The sequence below is a fragment of the Carettochelys insculpta genome, chromosome 1 (assembly GCF_033958435.1).
Source record: "Carettochelys insculpta isolate YL-2023 chromosome 1, ASM3395843v1, whole genome shotgun sequence".
NCBI lineage: Eukaryota > Metazoa > Chordata > Testudines > Carettochelyidae > Carettochelys > Carettochelys insculpta.
The window spans coordinates 38,638,678-38,660,557 of NC_134137.1; the positions used below are offsets into that span (position 1 = coordinate 38,638,678).

Sequence of the window (21,880 nt, forward strand, 5' to 3'; positions counted from 1 at the left end):
ACACATGAAACAGATGCAGCAAGGACTGTCACTCTCATGTGGGCCTTCACAGTCACAGTTGCCGCTGCAAATGATGATCCCAAATGGAACTTTTAAGGGTGCAATCCAGTCTGCGTAGACTGAAGGATGCCTACTACTACTCGTACTACAACTACTACCACCTATGTGTGTCCATGTGGACCATAGTCTTTGGTGTGTGACCTGCCATCTCATTGTCATGATCCATACAGAGCACAGGTTCTGATGTCTGACATGCTCTCCAGTGCCATTCTCTATATAAACCGCAGACTGGTGTGTAAGATCATTCTGGTGAGTGCTAATGCTGACCCTGAACTCTGGTATATGACCCCCTGTCCTGGTATGGGCACCCATGTAGACCATGGGGTATGGTGTGCAATGTGTCATCCTGCTGAAAGCGTTTACTGAGACCCTTGGCTCTGATGTGTGATATTCCATTCTGGTGCCAGAAAGCCTTTGACAAGGACTCTTAGCAAAGCCTCTTAAGCAACCAAATAGTCACAGAAAAGGATGGAAGGTCCTGTCATTGATAGGTAGTTAAAAGATAGAGAAAATAGAGTAAGAATAGTCAGTTTTCAGTTTTCGTAGTCAGTTAAAGAGTAGGGACCCACAAGAATTTGCACTTCGACCTGTGAGATTCAACCAATTCTTAAATGCTTTGGAAGTGAGTGTGTGGGAGCAGTGGGGGAAGCAAACATTGAGTTAGCAAAATTTGTGGTCAGTAATTACTCGACAGTTAAGTAAAGCTGACAGCAAGGACTTAAAAAAGGATTTTGCTAAACTGGGTGACCTGGATGACAAAATTGTATATGTAATTCAGAGTAGATAATTACAGAGAAATACTTGGTATAAAATATAGTCACAAGTATATACAGTAAAATTCCTTTAATACGGCTCATCTGGGACTGGACAGGTGCCGGATTACCAATTTTTCCGGACTATTGAATATCACCATAACCTCCACGCCCTAGTTCAAACCCCTCCCCATCACGCCTCACCACCCCCATGCCCACCGGTAGCTCACCACTCCTGCACGTCCCCAGCTTCTTTTCTACCCTGCAGTCCTGCAGCTTCTTCACCACCCCGGGGCTTCTCAGCTTGACCGCTCCATGCTTCTCAGCGTCTTCACCATCCCTGCACACCTCCAGCTTCACCTCCGCCTCACACCGTGGCTGAACTCCACACCCCTGCACCCCTAACCCATCCCAGGCTTAACTCCCCTAGCCCCCCTCGCACGGCCTCAACCCACTACCCAAGCCTCCCAGTTTATGCACATTTCAAGGTATGCGTATCTTGGAGATGCCAGACCATCAGGATTTCCAGACCATCAGAGGCCGGATTAAAGGAATTTTACTGTACAGGAAATGAGTCTGAGGGCACATCTATACTTGTGGTCAGGGTCAATCTTCCTGAGTTCGATTTTGTTGGGGTTGGCAGTTGGCCCCTGTACTCCTCGCTGTTGCGAGGCACATGTGAGATCAACAGGAGAAATGCTTCCATCAACCTTCCTTAGTGAGGACAATCGGGCAAGTTGATTTCTGATATGTCTATTCTAGCTACACAATGGCCATAGCTAGAATTTTATATCTGAAATCAACTTTCAGATCTAGTGTAGACCTGGTCTAAATTTTCTGTTACCACTCAAGGAAGAAGTTGGGATCATCCTGAAAATAAGTTATCAGACTGCAGCGGCAGTCTTTTTAGATCATTTATGTATTTTATTTTTCTTGCTGCACCAAAAGAACATTTCAGTTTTTAGATCGATGATGTTATCTGTAGTATGCTTTTTATCCATTCCAAGACCAACAAACATGTTACAGGAACCTGCCAAAGTAAAAATAATTTCTCTGTCAAAGTAAATTCTGATATTGGTATCAGCATGATAATCCATTCATTCAGAGTTTTCTCAAGTGTAAACTTATGAGTCAATTTATAACTCAAAAATTAATTTTTTTTCAGACTCTTGCAACATCACAAGGCAACCTACTTGAAAATAAGGATCTGATTGAATCTTTGAATCAGACCAAAGCAAGTAGTGCACTTATCCAAGAATCACTTTCTGAGTCTCACAGACTTCAGGTTTCTCTTGATCAGGTAATGGCTTTTCTTAAAATGTTTCTTATTATATTTTTTTTCAGTGTGAGGAATAACATTACTGCTCCTATGTAATCCTGTTGATGTTCCTGAAGCAATCCTGCAATATATAGGGATTATCTTCTCCATATGTCATTTTCTGCTTTAGTTGGTCAGTTAAGAACTTAAGAACACAAGAATGGCCATACTGGGTCAGACTAAAGGTCCATCTAGCCTGGTATCCTGTCTTTTGACAGTGACCAATTCAGGTGCCTGAGCGGGAGTGAACCACACAGGTAATAATCTCTCTCCTGCCATCCATCTCCAGCTTCTGACAAACAGAGGCTAGGGAAACCATTCCTTACCCATCCTGGCTAATAGCCGTTATCTAACCTGCATGAATTTATCTAGCTCTTTTTTAAATCTCATTATAGTCCTAGCCTTCACAGCCTCCTCTGGCAAGAAGTTCCACATTTTGGCTAAGCACCGTGTGAAGAAGAATTTCTTTTTATTTGTTTTAAACATTATGCCTATTAGTTTTGTTTGTCCTCTAGTTCAATAATTTTTCCTTGCTCGCTTTCTCCACACCACTTGTGATTTTATATACTTCTATCATATCCCCCCCTTAGTCTCCTCTTTTCTAAGATGAAAAGTCATAGTCTCTTTAATCTCTTTTCATAAGGGGTCCATTCTAAATGCCTAATAATTTTAGTTGCCTTTTTCTGAACCTTTTCTAATGCGAATATATCTTTTTTTGAGATGAGGTGACCACATCTGTATGCAGTATTCAAGATGTGGGTGTACCATGGTTTTATACAAAGGCAATGAGAGATTCTCCATCTTATTCTCTATCCCATTTTTAATAATTCTCAACATCCTGTTTGCTTTTTTGACTGCCACTGCACATTGCATGGATGTTTTCAGAGAACTATCCCAGATGACTCCAAGATCTTTTTCTTGATTCATTACAGCTAAATTAGCCCACATCAAATTGTATGTGTAGTTGGGGTTATTTTTTCCAATGTGCATTACTTTACGTTTATCCACAATAAATTGCTGTTTTATTAAAACTTGCTATTTTGGACCATATCAGAGGCTCAAATGAGAGCAGTTACAGTGTCTGATGTTTTAAGAGGAGCATGAACAAGTCAGAGTTGAAATCTTGGCTCCATTGATGTCAATGGAACCTTTGCCATTGATTTAAACACAGCAAAGATTTCATGCATGCATTTACAAATTTATGTTCAGTGCTGTGCTTATTTCTTTCTTTGGAGTATGGGATATTTTGAGATATAAAATCACAGAGTGCATTTTTTGTTACACTTCCTGTTTTATGCTTCTTGAATGAATACAGAACTGAATCATTTTAAAATAAAATAAAAAAATTATAAAAAGAAAAGAATGGAAAAGTAATTTGAACTAACATGTTGTATGCCAAATTTCAAGCTGGAACTAATGTATAGGCTTGGACTATATGTCCTAAAACTGCTGGTTTATAATAAAAATACTATAAATGAAAACATTAGGGCTTATAACAGGCGTACAAATATAATTCTAGAAAAACAAATGAGTATATTTAAGTCATATTTGCATGTGGATTAATTTTAGTACAGTAGAGTTTAAAATATTTTTGAAATAAACCTTTCTTTGATTTTAATATAATTTATCATGGTATATTTTGAAGTTGTAGAATGCATCTTGAGTAGTTTCTTGTTGGCTTGAACAAGTGTTCATTCAGTGACCCTTAGATGGCAGTAGAGTACTAACCCTGAGTATTATTTGCTGTTTTATCCACAGGAGAGGGATGCTTATCTCCCTTTAGCTGAGAGTGCCAGCAAGATGTACTTTGTTATATCTGACTTGTCCAAAATTAATAACATGTACCGTTTTAGTTTGGCTGCTTTCCTACGACTTTTCCAAAGGGCGCTACAAAGCAAGCAGGTATGTTCTGTTCTCTTGCTGCCGTGAATGCAGGAAAGGGATCAATATACTTGTGGTTTTTAAAAATTCATTATTTTAAAGAATAGCATAATATGTAGTTAGTTATTTTATAAGCTTATAGGTGTTGGTACAGATCCTTTTTTCCCTGTCTCTATCACCTAATTATATCAATGACATATATATAGAGAGGTAATTTATAACCACTTTCCCCTCACCCCTTTTAGTGATCATTTTTCATTATTTTGCCCAGGAGTGCAGGCCACCCCAGAACCCAGAATCCAAGAGGTGCCTTTCCTTCCATGAAGTGACAGGCATTCCCTGTGCCTTTGCTGTTTGGGTGAAATTCATATCTCCCAAGTCTGTACTTGCTTCAGGGGTCAATCCCAGAAAAACAGGGAGATCAAATTCAAACTCTTAATGACATAGAAAGCTCTATAACCAGCTTCAGGGGGTCAGTCCCAGAAAAACAGGGAGATCAAATTCAAACTCTTAATGATACAGAAAGCTCTATAACCAGCTTCAGATGCAGCAATGAAGGACCCCCTAGTATTGCTAGTGTTCTATCCTCATCAAAATCTCAGTCATTAGAGACTGCAAGAGAGATAGGGTACTGCTGAGGCACTGAATACATCTTTGGACCAAAGTCCTTATCATATAGGTAGGCTTGATATCTGCTTTTAAGCAGTGGGAGATAAGGAGTAAATCTCTAAGAAAAGCTCAGTCACTGATTCACAAGAACCTTCCAAGATCTGAGGTTCCCAGGGGACTCCAAGTCATGGTGGTACTGCAAAGGCAAAGCGGAGCTAGTTCTCTAAAGCAGACTTGGTACTGACTTTCGTTACCCATACCAAAGTGGCACAGGCACTGTTTAAGAGTTCTAACTACTACTACGACTACTTAACCCTTGTAGTCCGAGTGGCGGTCATCCCCTCCCAGTGTGATGGTGTTCTTGTTGGACAGGTTGATCCTCGGTGTCTTGGTCTTTCCCTTGTGAATGCTCAATCCAGTCATTGCAGCAGTTTTGTCTAGTGTTATGACCTTTTCTTCCATGCTTTCATGTCAGTGGGAAAAGAGGGTGACACACAGACAGATGCCTCTACCTATGCCATTTGTCCCCCTTTTTAATTGCCTTGTTGGGATCTATGGGCGGTCTTTGATAAGTGGTTTCCAATGAGATCGTCACATCACAGGGAAAAGAGAAAGGCCTGTTCTCCTCAAGCTCTTCTATCGCAATTTATGCCGGAGGAGATCTTTAAGAAGCAAGAATCAAGCTTGAATAAGGAGGTCACACTTATGACTAATATTGCCTTTTGATTGCCTGATGAAGCTGTGATGTCTCAACTACCTTCTATAATGGATAACTTCAGACGGTTTTAGGACCTGATTAAGCAAATTGCTGACATAAATTGCTTAGAGGAGGTTCCAAGAGTCCTATAATAAACTCCTAGATATTTAACACACTTTGACATGTATGAGAATTGCCCTCCAATCAGTCCCCTGATGGAGCCTACCAAGAAAATTTGTCACACCCCAGCCTACCTGCCTGAGGGCAGATGAAAAGTATTATGTCCCTGAGTTTGTTTGGAGTTTGTACTTTCTCACCCAGCTCCAGATTCCTTAGTACTAGAGGCTATTAACGAACAAGGCAGACAACACGATTCTAAGCCATCCCTACACTATGGGGATGCTGATAGATTGCATTCACTACTGAGTGAGCAAGGATAAAACTTAGGAGTGGGCCAATGCGGAGAAACTTGTGTTATTACTTTCTGTGATATACTTGGGCTGTGGTTTAGAAAAACAGTCTCCTGGGTTGTCAGTTCAGTCTGTTTTCCTTGGTAAAGTATCTGAGGGCGTGTTTACACATCTGGGAAGATCGACCGAGTCAGCGTTGATCTTCCAGTGCTCAAATTTCATGTTTCTGGTAAACATACACAAAATCGATCTGTCTGGGGTTGGCATCCGAACCCTGTACTGCTTGCTATTGCTAGGTGTAACCATGGTTGATGGGAGAAATGCTCTCCTTGCCTTTTCTTAGTGAGGAGAGGTAAATCAGTTTTTGATCCATTGACTCCTCTATACAATTGCCGTAGCTAGAATTGCATATCTGAAATCAACTTTCATGTCTAGTGTAGACCTGCACTGAGTTGAGCAACAGAAAGTGTCATAGTTGATGTCAAATGGTTGCACATTTGGATCCCCTGGAATTTTTCACAGATGTGTAGACTATCCAGCATATTTTTCATAACTAAGGCCAGAATGTTTATTTCTGAGTACTAAAATTTAGAACTTAAAATCTATGTTTTGGGACATAGATCCCATCATTGGTGTCTGCAGGTGAACACAGTAAGAAATCTGAGTGCCCAGCAACTTGAAAATGAGGTTAGTTATTTAGGTGTCTGGTTTTAAATACGTGGGCTGGATCCTCAGCTCTAATTGCCCATTGTGCACTCTATGTATTTTCACAAATTTACCTAAATACATGTTTATGTCTACTTGAATTACATTTCAGGATTCAGGAAATACTGAAGAAAGAATTAAATTACTTATCAGTGCACTAAAACATATGGTGTATGAATATGTGTGCCGTTGCCTGTTTAAGGTAAGATATATTTTCTTTGGGTTTCTCTGTATTAAAATGTGAAAGTATATTTTCACAGCAATCATAAATTGGCCTGCTTCACATATTCAGTATTTTGTATCACTTATGATATACCACAGCCTGCAGCAGGCTACAGTACCCTCATCCTATTGGGGAATCGAGGATGTGGGCAGGCGTAAGTCTGCTCATAGCTACAAGTTCCCTCTTGAAAAGAGGGGGATCCACTAAAAAGATGATCCTCAAATAAATTTGGGGAACACCTAAAAAGAAAACAGGGATGGGTGTGGAGGTCATAGGGCTAAAATGAGGGAGCCAGAAGGTGATACCGAGCAGGGAGCCCCGGACAGCGCCCACTGCTCCCCAGAGGTGTTCAGGGAGCCGGCAGATGCTGCGCAGAGAAACTCTGCCCGGATTTGTGAACAGATTGTGGAACGAAAGTAGGTTCCACAGTCTCAGTCCCTGCCTTCAGCCAGCCTCCTCTCTCTTGTCTTGTAAATGGCCACCTTGGCCATGGCCAGGAGGAGTCTGATGAGGAGGTGTCTCAACTTTGTGGGGCCACAGATAGGGTGTGGGGAAAAGTGCAGCCAGAACCTCAAGAGGAAGCTCTGGAGGGGCCAGAAGAGGGGCTCTAACCTGGTGCACTCTAGATAGATGTGTGCCAGGGTCTCCCTCGTGCCACAAAAGGAGCAAGTGTCAGAGATGGGGTGAACCACACCAAGTACATGGCCATGCTCACTGCCCTGTGAAGAATCCTCTAGCTGATGTCCCCAGTGGGCCATGGGACTAGGGTGGAATATAAGCTGACCCACTGGGGCTCCTCACCCCCAGCCAGTGGCAATAGGTCCTGCCACTTGGTGTCCAGGCAGGACACAAGGGTGGGGAAGTGGATCGTGTGGAGTACGAGCACGTACAAGTGACATGTTGGCATGGTTCGAAAGAGGACCAGCTGCAAAGCATGCAGCCAGCTCGGGTGATGAAACGGGGGAGGTTGGGAAGGCATAGGGGGCTGAGGGTCTGTAGAGAGATTTTGAGAGCCGGGGTGAGAGGGGGGTGGGGTGCACCCTTTTGCAGGACGTGGCTGAGGTAGACCCAAGCAGCAGGCGTTAAAGCGGTCCTTACCTACTGGAGCACATGCTAGAGAGTGTGGAGGGTGCAGAACCCCATGCACTGGGCGAGCGCCGGGGCCTCCACCCAGTCCCGGGTCATAGTCTAGGAGGTCTCAGATTCTGGTAATTCTTCCCAGGACCAACCTCCAGCACATGGCGGGGGACTCAACCACCTGCACATAAAGATGAAGGTTGTGTAGCAGGGACTCCATGAGGAGATCTTCCCCCACGGTGGCCACCAAGGCCCTGGTCACTGCAAGCAGCCACTGGGTCTGAAGGAAGTCCTAATAGAAGACTGGTAGTTCTGAGAGGTCTTGCAGATGACCTTTCAAAGGAAGGTAAAGGAGCTGCCGGTCATATCAGAGTCCTTGGAAACAGTGGAGGAAAGCGTGCACCAATGTGCTCCACTCTGGACTATCTGCACTGTTAAGAAGTCCCTGCAGGGTTTGGAGGTGGAAGACATGAACCTGCATGCGCAAGTATGTCAGGCCCTGCCCTCCCTTCTCCAGGGGAAGATGAAGAACCCCTACAGAGACCCAGTGCAGTCCTGGCTCAAAGAACTCAAGAATCAGCTTCTGGAGGTGGGTCAGGAACTCCGGGGATGGGACCAGGGTGTTGAGATGGTGCCAGAGCATGGACAGGACCAGCTGGTTGAGCACCAGTGCCCTTCCTCACAGTGAGAGGCACTGGAGTAGCCCCGTACACCTCCGCAACTGCTCAGCCCTGCCCTCTAACCCTGTCAGTTTTCCAGCGGGGAGGGATGCGTGGCAGAAAGAAAGACGCCAAGATAGAGCAGCAGACCCATGCTCCATCGGATGGCCTGAAGCACTGGTGAGAGGTGGCTCACCTGTCACCCAGCTCCGATCACCAGGCCAGAGCTATTGATCCAGTTGACCTGGGCAGAGTAGGCTGCCAAGTAGATGGCTTGGCAGGCCTCCACCCGTGCCAGGTTGCCTGGGTCCTGGACCATGAAGAGAACATCATCCGCATACACTGACAGGACCAGCCACATCTTGGGCTTGCGGAGCATCAACCCTGTCAACCTTCTGTGAAGGAGACAGAGGAAGGGCTCAATGGCCAGAGTATGCAGCTGGCCTGAAAGTGGGCAGCCCTGATGCCCTCCTTGCCCAAAGCTGACCAGTGCGTTAGGGTCCAGTTGTACTTGACAAACCACTCTGAAGCAGCATACAGCACCAAGAGAAAACCCGCAAACTGGGGCCTCAAGCCAAACAATTCCCAGGCTTGCAGAATGCCCAGGAGGTATCTGTGGTCCACCCTGTCGAACACCTTCTCCTGATCCAAAGACAAGAGGGTGAACAAAAGACAAACTCTTCACCCTAGCTCTAAGAGATCCCAGACCAAATAAAGGTTGTTGAAGATGGTGTGGCCTGGGATGGTGTACGTCTGGTCTGGGTGGATCACGTCCACCAGCACGGACCTCAAGAGAAGGGAGATGGCTTTGCCAACGATCTTGTAGTCTGTGCTGAGGAGTGAGATGGGACGCCAGTTCCTGGGATTGCGGGGGTCCCCCTTCTTAGGCAGCAAGGCGAGCACAGCCCGCCTGCACGGCAAAGGGAGGACTCCACTTAGTAAGGATTCGCCCCAGACGCTGACAAGGTCTGGGCCGAGGACGTCCCAAAACGTGGTAAAACTCCATGGTCAGCCCATCCATGTTTCAGGATTTATTGGTGGGCATGACTTGGAGGGCTTCCGAGAACTCGGCCAGAGTAAGAGGTAGTTCCAGCTGGTCCCGGTCACCTGTGCTGACTGTTGGGAGTTGGTCCCAGAGCACTCTGCAGAAAAGAGAGAAAAGTGGAGAGAAAAGAGAGGCATAGAAGGTGCAAGCTCTCTTGTACATCTCCACTGGATCCGTGTGAGGGGTACCATCATGCTCAAGCAGGTAAAGGATGTGTTTCATGGCCCCCTCTTTTTCTCCAGGGCTTAGAAGAAGCGGGAGCCACGATCCATCTCCCAAAGGAGCTGGATGTGTGATCTCACAAAGGCGCCCCAGGCTTGAACTACATCAAGGGCCTAAAGCTCCTCCTGCTTCTGCTAGTACGTGCTACAGAGGGATGGATCCCCAGTGTTGGTGGCCAGATGCCTCTCCAGCTCCAAGGCCTCCCATTCCAGCTTCCCTATTACCACATCCCACTGCCAGCTGGCCCCTGGGTATAGTCACAGCAGAAGAGCCACTGGTTCACCTTTTTGTATCTCACCACTGCCATGCTGAGGGAAAGGCATGCCGTTACCCCTGCCAGGCCACCCAGAACTCCCAAAAGGATGTCACGAAACCCACATCCTCCAGCAGGCTGTTGTTGAAGTGCCAGTAGGCCGGCTCTGGCTTCCCCGAGGAGAAGGAAACCTTCACAGCCACCAGGTGGTGGTCTGAGAACAGGGCCAGTTGCACGATTCAACTGGGTGCGGTACAACTGGGAGTGCAGTGTCCATTGACCCACCACTTGGACAAAATTGAAGCTCGTGTCTAGTCTGGGTAGTGGCTGTGCCAGACGTCCACCAGGGAGTGACAGTCTATCAGCTCCCGGAGGACACCTGTGGTGGTCTGGTACTGCTCAGTCTCTGTACAGGCCCATTCCTCGAGGGTGCAGTTGAAATCCCTGCCCAGGACCAGCCATTTGTGAGGATCAACTGTGTCGAGGAAGGCCAATGTCTGCTGAAAGAAATGAACCCACTCCAGGCTAGAGCATATATGTTGAGTAAGTGGAATGGGAGCCCCTTCACCTAGACCTGGAGGTACAGCAGATGTCCCAGCACAACCTCAACACTCCCCAGCACCTTGGGTTGCAGGCTCAGGTATAACAAGATCACCACCCTGCCTTGATGGTCCATGAGGTGGCTGAAGTGGCCTCTGTCTCTCCACTCAACCTGCCAGCTAGCTTTGGCAGCTAGAGCAGCATGGGTCTCTTGCAGGAAGGTGACTGAGTACCCCGCCTCCTGGAGTAAGGAGAGCACCTGGCATTGGCAGAGACCCATCCTGCAGCCCCTGGTGTTTAAGGTGTCAAGGATGAACAGCGGCATTGTCAGGCCTGGGGAGGATCCTTCTCGGAGGGAGCACCAGCAGTCCCCATAGGGCCTCGTAGCAGTCAGTGACTAACCCCGAACTTAAGCAGGGCATCATGGAAGCCAGAGGCCCACTGATGGGCTGTAGCATCCTTCCTCCCGGTCCCTTTATCCTCTTTCAAAACAGCCCTCGTGGTCTCGAGGATGAGGTGATAATCTTCCCAATGCTGAAGGACAAGAGTCACCTTGTTTTTGGATCCTTGAACGTCATCCAAGAGGCTGCGCATCTTGGCCTTCAGCGCCTTGGGCATTGGGGTTTCACAGCCCTGAACATCCTCAGGCCAGACCCCTCTGTGGGCCCTATCACCCACAAGGGTGGGTGGGCGGAGGTCAAGTCCCCACCGTGGGACAAGGCAAAGTGGTGGAGGGAGAACAGCCCCAGACATACTGGGAGAGGGTGAAGCAAAGTACACCTCCTGGGTATCTACAGCCCTGGAGGTATTCATGATGGGGTAAGGAGAGGGGAGGAAAGTAGGGACAGTAGGGATTGGAGCAGGAGCAGCGTGGGGATAGGGATGGAGAGGGGATCAGGAGAGAGAAAGGGCTTCGGGGAGGAGAAGGTGGAACAGGAGGAGGAGGAGCAGGGGGGTAAAAGGAGTCAAGGTTAGGAGTGGGCATTGGCTATGGAGAGGAGTGGGAATGGGGCAAAGAACAGGGACAGGAGAGGGTTCGAGAATCTGGACAGTAAGCGTACTGGGAAAGGATACCCCCTCCTCACAGGCCAGGGAGGTGGTAGGGCTGGGGGCTGGGAGGTGATTGTCCCTGCCGTTGGGCTCTGGTGCTGCAGGGGGTGTAGCACCAGAGGCCTTGGTGCTGGGGGTTTCCAGGATCAGTGGGAGCTCTGGCGCACCAGAGTCACCCAGGGGCTCGATAGCCATGGCTGGAATGTTACTCCCAGCAGGGCAGGCAGCCACACCCTGGGATGACTCGTTGATGGGGTGAGGGCACTGAAGGGTTCGGAGGAGGGTGGAGAAAATAGGGAAAGAAGACGTAGCTGGGCACATGGATCATGCTTGCAGTCCTCGAGGAACAGGGAGTCCACAACTGGGGCAGCCAGGGTCAGCCCAGGGCCTCGACCTCCTGGGAAAGGAAGGCAAGTCTGGTGCCTACCTCTTCGGGGCTCCCCTCAGTGGTGGCTGGAGCAGCAGCCGCCTCTGAAGGTGGCCTGGGCTCAGATGGCTCTTTCATTGTGGCCTCGCTGGGCCGAGATTCCGAGGTGGAGGGGATGGCGTCCTCGGCAACTGCCACGGCATCCTTGGCCACCGCCGGGTGTTGACCAATAGCCAGGGGCCCAGCAGTGGGTGAGGGCTGCTATTTCCCCTGGGAGCCTTGTGTGGCACATCCTGCCCATCTTCAGATGGGGCGGAGTGCCGATTGTGCACCCCACTACCTCTGCGTCCCCCATACGAGTTCCCAGCCCTCTGCTGAGGCAGGCTGGGTGACAGAGGAGGGGCCAGGGGATGAGGGCAGCATGGAGAGGGAAAAGGAGAAGGAGGAACCCGCCCCCCAGGGTGGGGCCTGTCTGAGTCCCATCACGGGCACCGCCACTCTCTCCTCCACAGGCCAGGTTGTAGTGCCCTCTGGGGTATCAGCACCTGTGCATCTGTTCCAGTCCAGCATGGGGGCATCCTCTGATGCCCGAGCAGTGGTGGTATCCCCCGGGGGGAGGAGGAGGTGCAGTCCCAGGGTCTGTAGTGATAGGGCCACCAGTAGTGACATGGCCAGTGTCCTCACAGGTGTTGGGGGTCCCAGGCTCCTCTCCAGGCTGGGCCAGGGGGCAGTCCTTTGGGACGTGCCCCGTCTCCTGGCAAATGAGGCACTGGGCCTGCCCATCGTATAGTAGGCCTGGTACTGAGCCCCTTGATGGGGCACCAGAAGAGTCCCCTTTGGGCTAACCCCACTGTGTGCCGCTGGCTGCAGTTGGACGTGTGCCTGCTGGCAGAAGGAGAAGATGTGGCAGAGGGTGGAGTCCTTGCAGCCCAGAGGGAGGGGACTCCAGACTGACAGAGGCCTCCCTAGGGTAGTTAGGAAAGGCAGAAGGGCAACATTGGGGAGGAAGGGAGAGATGGAGGAAAACATCACCCATATGCCCAGTTCCTCTAGGGGCTTGAGGGACATGTGGATCCCCCCTACCACCAGGCCCCTCTCCAACGCCTCTGGGCGGCGGCATCCGACACCAGGAAGAACGCTGTCTCCCCGAACATTCTGGAGACCACCACCAGGGCCGCAGACCCCACCACTTGTGCCATCGTCCACACATAGCTCTCTATGTGGAGTGAGGCCAACACCAGGACATATCACACTCCATGCCTCCTGGTGAGGGTGGGGAAGGGGCCGCAGCTGCTGGGGATGGTATTCCCAGAGGTGGACAGAGTGTGGTGTGAGGCATCAGCTGCCTCGGTGTACAACCTGGGGTCCCAAGGATCAATGGAAGGAACAGGGGAATGGGAAGCAGGGGGAACTGCAGCTGAAGTAGCTGCAGCAGGGTTGGTAGCCTTTGCCATGGGGGATTTTACCTTCCAGGCAGGACTCTTGCCCTTTTTGGTCCCCTGGCCCTTCCTGTCCAGATGTGACAGGGGCCTCGGGGCTGGTGCCAATGCTCCTGGCTACCATGGGGGCAGACAACCCAGCGGCTTTAGGGGAACCCACTACAGCGATGGTGGAAGGGAGAACAGGTGAAGAAGGGCAGGCAGGGGTGTCGCAAGACAGCCCCCTAAAAGGGGCGGTAGCCATTGGGAGGGGAAGACAGGAGCAAGTAATGGCGTATGAGGGTAGTTAACAAAGGGAAAAGGGAAAAGGGAGGGGTGGGGGGTGAGGAGAGGAGAGGGGAAAAACAGGAAAGGAATAAAGGCTACCCCTCCCCCCCACACCAGGCTGTGGGCCTGGCCAGGTGGAGGTGGGGGTGGGAACGGAGACTGGAGGAAAGGAGGGGAGAAACACAAGAAAAGGCCACAACCCCCAGCAGAGGATGGTATGACCGGCTCCTGCTACTTCACTGGGGGGATATGGGGAACTAAAGCAGCATGTGGGGAAGTGAAGTGGTGAGGGAAGTGATTAAGGAAGGGGGCTTCAGGTGCTGAGCAAAACAAACAAGAGGGGTGGGAGCGGGGACTTGGGCACATGGGAAGGGGAAGAAGCAAAAGGAGGGGTAGGCAGCAAGGGCTGATCTACAATAAGGAGAGGGGAGGGGGCTGCAAGGGTCTGGTGTGCCCACGGGCACTGGAGGAGCCAGCCTGCAGCAGCTTCTGCAGAGTCTGATAGAGCAGGGGGTGGGGGAGGGGCAAGTGGTGGGCCGAGGTGAAAAGGCCCCAGCAGCGGCTGGAGGTGGGGGAGCATCAATGGAGATGGTGTCAGGGGTTGGGGAGGGGGTGGACCCCACCCCAATTACATAGGCACGCTCTGGGAGCCTGGCGGAAAGGGGTCCACCCAAACTCACCCCACCCATGAACACACCACTTTACAGCAGGCTGTGGAGGGAAGCCCAGCCACCACCCTAAAGCAGCCCTCTACCTCCTCTGCAGTAATGGAAGCAGCAGCTGTGAAGGTGGAAGTCCAGGCCCACAAGAACGGTGAAGGGGCCGGCAAACCCCCAAGAAGATGGAGAAGGCAGGGAGTCTGCCATCTCCCCTGCCCAAGGGCAGGTCAGCACAAGTTCCCCCACCACCCTCATAGCAGCTCCAAGAGCTAGCTGGAGAAATGGGAGGTCAGGGGCAGGGAAGCAGCCTGCAAAGGAGCAGGAAAGAGGCAGGGAACTGGCCTAGTGGGGAACCAGCAACTGTTCCCCACAACAGCAACCCATCACACAGGCTACAGTAGCTGCATGGAGGTTAAATATGGGGGCAGTTGGGTCTGTGCATTTGTTTTTCCTAGAGACTGAGGCTTATCAAGGATCAGCCAGCAGCAGCAGGCTAAACCAGCATCTGCTGGCCAATTCAGCACCGGTGGCCAATTAAAGCCTGAAGAACCCTTTAAAAGTGTTTCCCTCGGGTGAGCAGCAGGGAGGTGGTAGGGAATGGATGAGGAAGATGCAGCGAGTGATCCCAGGAAGAGAGGGAGCTACAACAACCTGAGGAAGGTACCAGGGAAGCAGTTGCTGAATCAGGGGGCACCAAGGAAGAAAGCCCCTCTAGCTACAGCTGCATAGCGTCCCTGTGCTGGAACCAAGTATGTGTGGGAGTGGTCTCTGCTCCCCCTAGACCACCCCAGGGCAGTCCTAGGGGGTAGGAGGAGACTGGGCACACCTAAGGGGTCTCCTCCACTAATGACTGACATGGATTGTGCCAATGATGAGAATGGCTCAATGATGTCTTAACTCTGGTCTCTGTGAGAACAGAAGGCAGAGCAGGGACACAGTGATCCTCTGAGGCAGCACCTGAACTGCCATGAAGGGCAGGGCCCAAGGAGGACAAGCTTGGGGCCTTGTCACATGCTGTACACTCTAGTACTAAATTCTGGCTATGTCCATGTAGTGGATACGTTAGCTTTTGTGAGTTGGCTTTGTCTCATGTAATTGTTCTTCAGCAGGGTAACACACCATAACAGAGCAGCTTTGAGGCTCTTTTAGGAGAACAAATGAGCTTTCCATACAGCAATCTACTATGTTTACAGTCAGTCTTTTAACCCTATGCAGAGGTGTTAAGGCTGATCACCAGTCTGGTATACTTAGAGTGCAGAAGCTCAGGTCCTGCAAGAAATTTAAAGTACCCTGTCACTAAAGGCTTCTGCTTTAAAAAAAAATCAAACAAACCCCAAAGCCTCTTCAAGGTCACAGACAGTGACACAAGCCCTGAGGTAAGTCGGGAAGGAGAAATGGAAACGTGGACAGTTGACTGAGGAGTATAAATATTTGGATGGAGAATGCTGAGCAGTAATCAGGAAAGTGAAAGCACAATTGGAACTACAGCTGGCAAGGGATGTGAAGGGTAACGAAGGGTTTCTACACTCATGTTGACAATAAGAGGGTTATCAGGGAAGGCCATTACTGGACAAAAGAGGTAACTTGGGCTACGTCTACACGTGCACGCTACATCGAAATAGGCTATTTCGATGAATAACGTCTACACGTCCTCCAGGGCTGGCAATGTCGACGTTCAACATCCACGTTGCGCAGCACCACATCGAAATAAGCGCTGCGAGGGAACGTCTACACGCCACAGTAGCACACATTGAAATAAGGGTGCCAGGCACAGCTGCAGACAGGGTCACAGGGCGGACTCAACAGCAAGCCGCTCCCTTAAAGGGCCCCTCCCAGACACACTTGCACTAAACAACACAAGATCCACAGAGCCGACAACTGGTTGCAGACCCTGTGCATGCAGCATGGATCCCCAGCTGCAGCAGCAGCAGCCAGAAGCCCTGGGCTAAGGGCTGCTGCACACCGTGACCATAGAGCCCCGCAGGGGCTGAAGAGAGAGAGTCTCTCAACCCCTCAGCTGATGGCCGCCATGGAGGACCCCGCAATTTCGATGTTGCGGGACGCGGATCGTCTACACGTGCCCTACTTCGACATTGAACGTCGAAGTAGGGCGCTATTCCGATCCCCTCATGGGGTTAGCGGCTTCGATGTCTCGCCGCTTAACGTCGATGTTAACATCGAAATAGCGCCCAACACGTGTAGCCGTGACGGGCGCTATTTTGAAGTTAGTGCCGCTACTTCGAAGCAGTGTGCACGTGTAGACATGGCTTTAGTGACAGATAGTGTAGAAAAAGCTGAAGTCCTCAATGGTTTTTTTGCCTCAGTCTTCACGGACAAGGACAGCTCCTACACTACGGTGCTCGAAAATGCAGTATGGGAAGGTGGAGGGCAGCCATTGGTGGGAAAGGAACAACTTAAGAGCTACTTAGAAAAACCAGGTGTATGCAAATCCATGGGTCTGGATTTAATGCACTCATGGGTACTGAGGGAATTGGCAGATGTCATTGCTGAGCTTTTGGCCGTTATCTTTGAAGACTCTTGGAGATTGGGAGAGATTCTGCATGATTGGAAAAAGGCAAATGTAGTGCCCATCTTTAAAAAAATAAAGGAGGACAATCCAGGGAACTCTACACTGGTCAGCCTTGCCTCAATCCCTGGGAAAATAATGGAGGGGATCCTCAAAGAATCCATTTTGGAGTGCTTGGAAAAGGGAAATTGGTTGAGTAGTCAACATGGATTCACCAAGGGCAAGTCATGCCTGACCAACCTGATTAACTTCTATGATGAGGTAACAGGTTCTGTGGACATGGAAAAGTCAATAGATGTGATACATCTTGTCTTCAGTAAAGCTGTTGATACAGTTGCCCACAACATTCTTGCCCATAAGTTGAGGAAGTATGGATTGGATCCTTGGACTATAAGATGGATAGAAAGCTGGCTTGACTGTCAGGCCCAGCGGGTAGTGGTCAATAGCTCAATATCTGGATGGCGGTCAGTTTCAAGCGGAGTGCTGCAAGGCTCTGTTCTGGGGCCGGTGTTGTTCACCATCTTCATTAATGACCTGGATGGGGGATTGGATTGCACCCTCAGCAAGTTTGTGGATGACACTAAGCTAGGGGGAGAGGCAGATATGTTGGAGGGTAGAGAGAGGATTCAGAGTGACCTGGATAAATTGGAGGATCAGTCCAAAAGAAATCTGATGTGGTTCAACAAGGACAAATGTAGAATCCTGCACTTGGGGTAGAATGATCTCAAGCATCATTATAGGCTGGGGACTTGTGGGCTAAGTAATAGTACAGCAGAAAGGGACCTAGGGGTTATGGTGGATGTAAGGCTAGATATAAGTAAATAGTGTGTCCTTGTAACCAAGAAAGCTAATGGCATATTAGGGTACATTAGGAGGAGCACTGCAAGCAGATCTAGAGAAGTGGTTGTTCCCCTCTATTCAACACTGTTGAGGTCACATCTAGAATATTGTGTCCAGTTTTGGGCCCCCCAGTATAAAAAGGATGTGGATGTGCTGTAGCAAGTTCAGCGGAGGGCAACAAAAGCAATTGAGGGGCTGGACCACATGACCTATGAGGCGAGGCTGAGGGATTTGGGCTGATTTAGTTTACAGAAGAGAAAACTTAGAGGTGATTTAATAGCAGCCTTCAACTTCCCGAAGGGGTGCTCTAATGAGGATGGAGAGAAATTGTTCTCAGTGGTGACAGATGGCAGAACAAGGAGCAATGGTCTAAAGTTACAGAAGGAGAGGAGTAGGTTGGCTATTAGGAAAACCTACTTCACCAGGAGGGTGGTGAAGCACTGGAACGCGTTGCCTGTAGAGGTGGTGGATTCTCCATCCCTCAAGGTTTTTGAGTCCTGGCTTGACAAGGTCCTGGCTGGAATGACTTAGTTAGGGTTGATCTTGCTTGAAGCAGGGCGCTGGCCTAGATGACCTCCTAAGGTCACTTCCAGCTATATGATTCTATGACCTTGGGTAATATACTGCCACCACACAAGTGGACCCAGGACACACACTTGGAATGTTTTGCTGTGGGGTAACCTCAAGCTCTGAACTGTTCCTTGGGAAAGGGCTTAAAACAACTGCAGTTTTTACTTGCTGACCTTTCAGTTATGGACACGTACACAGAATATTCTGCCTGCTAAGGCACAGGAATCAGATCTTATAAAGGTGATTTTAGTAACAAAATAAAGGGGACGTATTTAGCAAGTATACCTAACTGCTAAGTGTTACAGAGCAACTGGAAAACAAAATTAAATTTTATAGCATAGAGAATTTCTTCCCTGACAATTTTTGTGGTCTAGGTAAGTCTCTCCTCCAGTTTCAAGACATATTTAGCTTCCAGTTTCTGACAACAATAGGAATTGCTGGATGTTCAGTCTTCGCTTAGCATGCTGCCTATTCAGGAGCCTTAATATGGCCATAACAACCTTTTAACATCTAATTCTTTGAAAATCTTGGCTGAGATGTCTGCTCTGTTTTGCCTACATATTTTTTAAACCCTTTATTCATTGTTAACAGCTTTTTGTGCAGAGATTGTTGGAAGTTCAACTGTTTTATCAGGCATCTAGGACTAAGTCATACTGACTCAGCTACTGAAAATTCTTCCTCCATCATCAGTATAGCACATTCTTTGAAATGTTTCAAATTTTAAAAGTAATCTGTGGGTCTTGGTTAAAATTCCATCCCTCCCTGCAATATTTGGGTATATTGAGATCTGGAGTCTGTCTCTAGTTAACTGTCCTGGGACGATATATACCGTATTGGAATGATATTCTATGGCATTAGTAACTTGAAAATAAAAATTTTGCTACTGTACTGATCAGGATAGGTGCTTAGCTGGCTGAGGTTCTGCTAGGTAGCTTTACTCAGAGGGCAAAATAAGAAAAGCGGTGAGGTGGTGTTTGTCAAATGTATTTATCCATTGATCTTGGTCTTATTTCAGGCTGATCGACTAATGTTTGCTCTGCACTTTGTAAGAGGAATGCACCCTGAACTTTTCCAAGATAATGTAAGTAATAAGAAGAAACCCTGGGTGTTCTGATTGGTCTTAATAGAGCCAAATACATTTAAATTGGGATTCATACATTTCCATGGTGGCCTGGTGCAGAACATATAGTGGATATTTTTGCATTTACTTACTTGTATTTCTGTATGATAATTTTAATTGGTTCTGATTTGGGGTGTTAAATTTAAATTGCATTAGACTGGAATTATAGGTGTATCCCCCTTTCTTTCCTTCCTGGGTTGCATGGGAGCAGGCAGCACTCAGCCTTTCTGCCTGAAGGTTTAATGTTAAGAGACCCTGAGTGTTCCAGTTGTGATATTGGGTAGTTGGGAATCTTCTTTACACCCCTGGTTTCTAAAGGTCTGTAAAGTAGTGGTGCCTCCAACTAGCTGGTCCCCTATATGTACTTTACTGGCATGCCTGGGAGACCTCCAGGAAATGTATTCCAGTTATAATCTGGGTGTAACTCCCAAACAGTGATTTATAAATAGTATCTACTTAATAGGCCAAATGAGAATTAACACACACCTGTACATAACAACTTAATGAAATGGGTGCAGACCAACATGAATAAAATCAATAAACAATATACTTAGTAAAAAATGAAACATAACTAGCATGGACATAGCCATCAGTTATGTCCCCCCAGAGTATATGATCTGTAGTGTTCAAAGTTCCAGTTACTTTTTGTATTGGCATGTGCCTGTTGTTTCACTAAGTCTTATTCAGCTTGGTGAGGATTCTGTGTGATAGTCCAGGCAAAGCAACAAGGTGACCAGCCCCTCTGACCTGAAGCTGGCCTATGCAGAACTTTGACAGAGATAAATTTCCTTCCCTGCAGGGTCTTTCATTAACAAGCTGTAGCTCCCCAAAGAAGTTTCTGGCTGGGGGAAAACGTCACACCTGCCCTGAAGTGGTCTGTTCAGTCAGCGTTAACTCTCCAACAACAAAAGACCACCATTTTCTTTTTCCAGCCTAGCCAAAGCCCTCTTTCCTTCCCAAAGCCTCATGGGAGTTGTAGTCTCTAGAGTCAGATTGCCACACACAGGTCCTTCCCAGTAACAGTCAGAGGCTCTTTTATACAAAGGGGCCTGCATAGGTCATCACTGGACAGAGCATTCTGAAAAGAAGGGAGCTGTGTAGCTTTCAGGATCAGGATGTAGAAGCAGGAGTGTAAAGAGAATGGAAGAAAGTGCAGTATGCTTGTTAGAGAAAACTGTGTCAAGAAGGTGATCAGAGTTAGCATGCAGAGCCTAATGAAGACAGTGGTACAAGACGGTAATGATGCGGTGAAAAGTAGGTTGCATCCACACTGTAGCATGTAGCTAGTTACATGGGATAGGAAAAGGCTTTGGCAATAGAGCAGTAGTTCACCCTCAATCTGGAAGGGCATATTGAGTGCGATCCCACAGGGCTTCAGTCCCAAGTTTGGTGCTGCTTAATATTTTCATCAATGGTTTAGATAATGGCATAGAGAATACACTTTCAAATTTTGCAGATGACAGCAAACTGAAATTGATTGCAAGTACTTTGTAGGATTAAAATTCATTATGGTGTAGACCAACCGGAGAAATGGTCTGAAATAAATTAGTGAAACTCATTAAGTACAAATACAAAGTGCTACACTTAGAAGTTGCACACATACAAGACACAAAGTGACTGCCTATGAAGGAGTACTGTGAAAAGGGATCGGGGGTTATAGTGGATCACAAGCTAAATGTGAGTCAGCAGTGTAATACTGTTGTAAAAAACGTGATCATCATTCAGGATTACATTAGCGGGAGTGTTTTAAGTTGCAAGAAGTAGTTCTTCCAAGCTTCAATGGAATACTGTGTCCAGTTCTGAGTGATACATTTCAGGAAGGATGTAGACAAATTGGAGAAAGTCCAGAGGATAGCAGCAAAAATGATTAAAGGTCTAGAAAATCTGGCCTGTGAGGGAAGATTGAAAAAATGTGTTTTGTTTAGTGTGGAGATGAGAAAATATAATTACAGTGTTTAAGTGTATAAAAAGGTTGTTTATTACAAGGAGGGGAGGAAAATGTTGAGAACCACTGGTCTAGAGAATACATAGTCCTGCCCTGAGTTCAGATGGACTAGAAGATCTCTCAGGGTCCCTTCCCCTATACTTCTGTGATTTTAAGCTTTAGGAGTCTGTCATGTCTGTTATCTGCTCGCCTAACCAGCGCTTCACTGTCTACTCTGCTCTTTGTAGCCAGTCTTGTAAAACAAGTAACTATCCCTTTCCACCTCCACATGAAAGATTGTGCCCATCTCTCTCTCCCTCTATTTTTAAATTATCTGGTCTACCTTACAGTGATCCAAAGTACTCATCTTTGAAGACTATACTGCAGTCTAATATACGGATGGGAAACTTCCAGCATACAGACTGGATGTGGTTTGTTAGGGTTAGCCAGTGGCAGGCTACCAGATGCTTTGTTTACATAAGCATCTGGTTTGCTATTCAGTGCCAATGGCAACTGTGAGCAGCCATGCCTGCAGATGCTCAGATAAACAGTCTGGTGGCCTGCCAGTTACTAACCCTGACGATCTGTGTGTGGTCAGCATGCCAGAAGTTCCCTACCCCTGGTCTAATAGATCTCATCTTCAAGGAGTTTTATCGACTTTTTTCC

General features: G+C 48.0%; 1 protein-coding gene across 1 annotated transcript in view; it reads left to right on the forward strand.

Annotated features, from left to right (window-relative positions):
- The window catches only part of DYNC2H1 (dynein cytoplasmic 2 heavy chain 1), a 346,899-nt gene that overhangs the window by 199,221 nt on the left and 125,798 nt on the right, over window positions 1-21,880 (forward strand). The window contains exons 68-71 of the mRNA XM_074984721.1: window positions 1,978-2,112; window positions 3,889-4,032; window positions 6,545-6,634; window positions 19,186-19,251. Coding sequence (XP_074840822.1) covers window positions 1,978-2,112; window positions 3,889-4,032; window positions 6,545-6,634; window positions 19,186-19,251 — 435 coding nt within the window. The remainder of the gene's footprint in view (window positions 1-1,977; window positions 2,113-3,888; window positions 4,033-6,544; window positions 6,635-19,185; window positions 19,252-21,880) is intronic.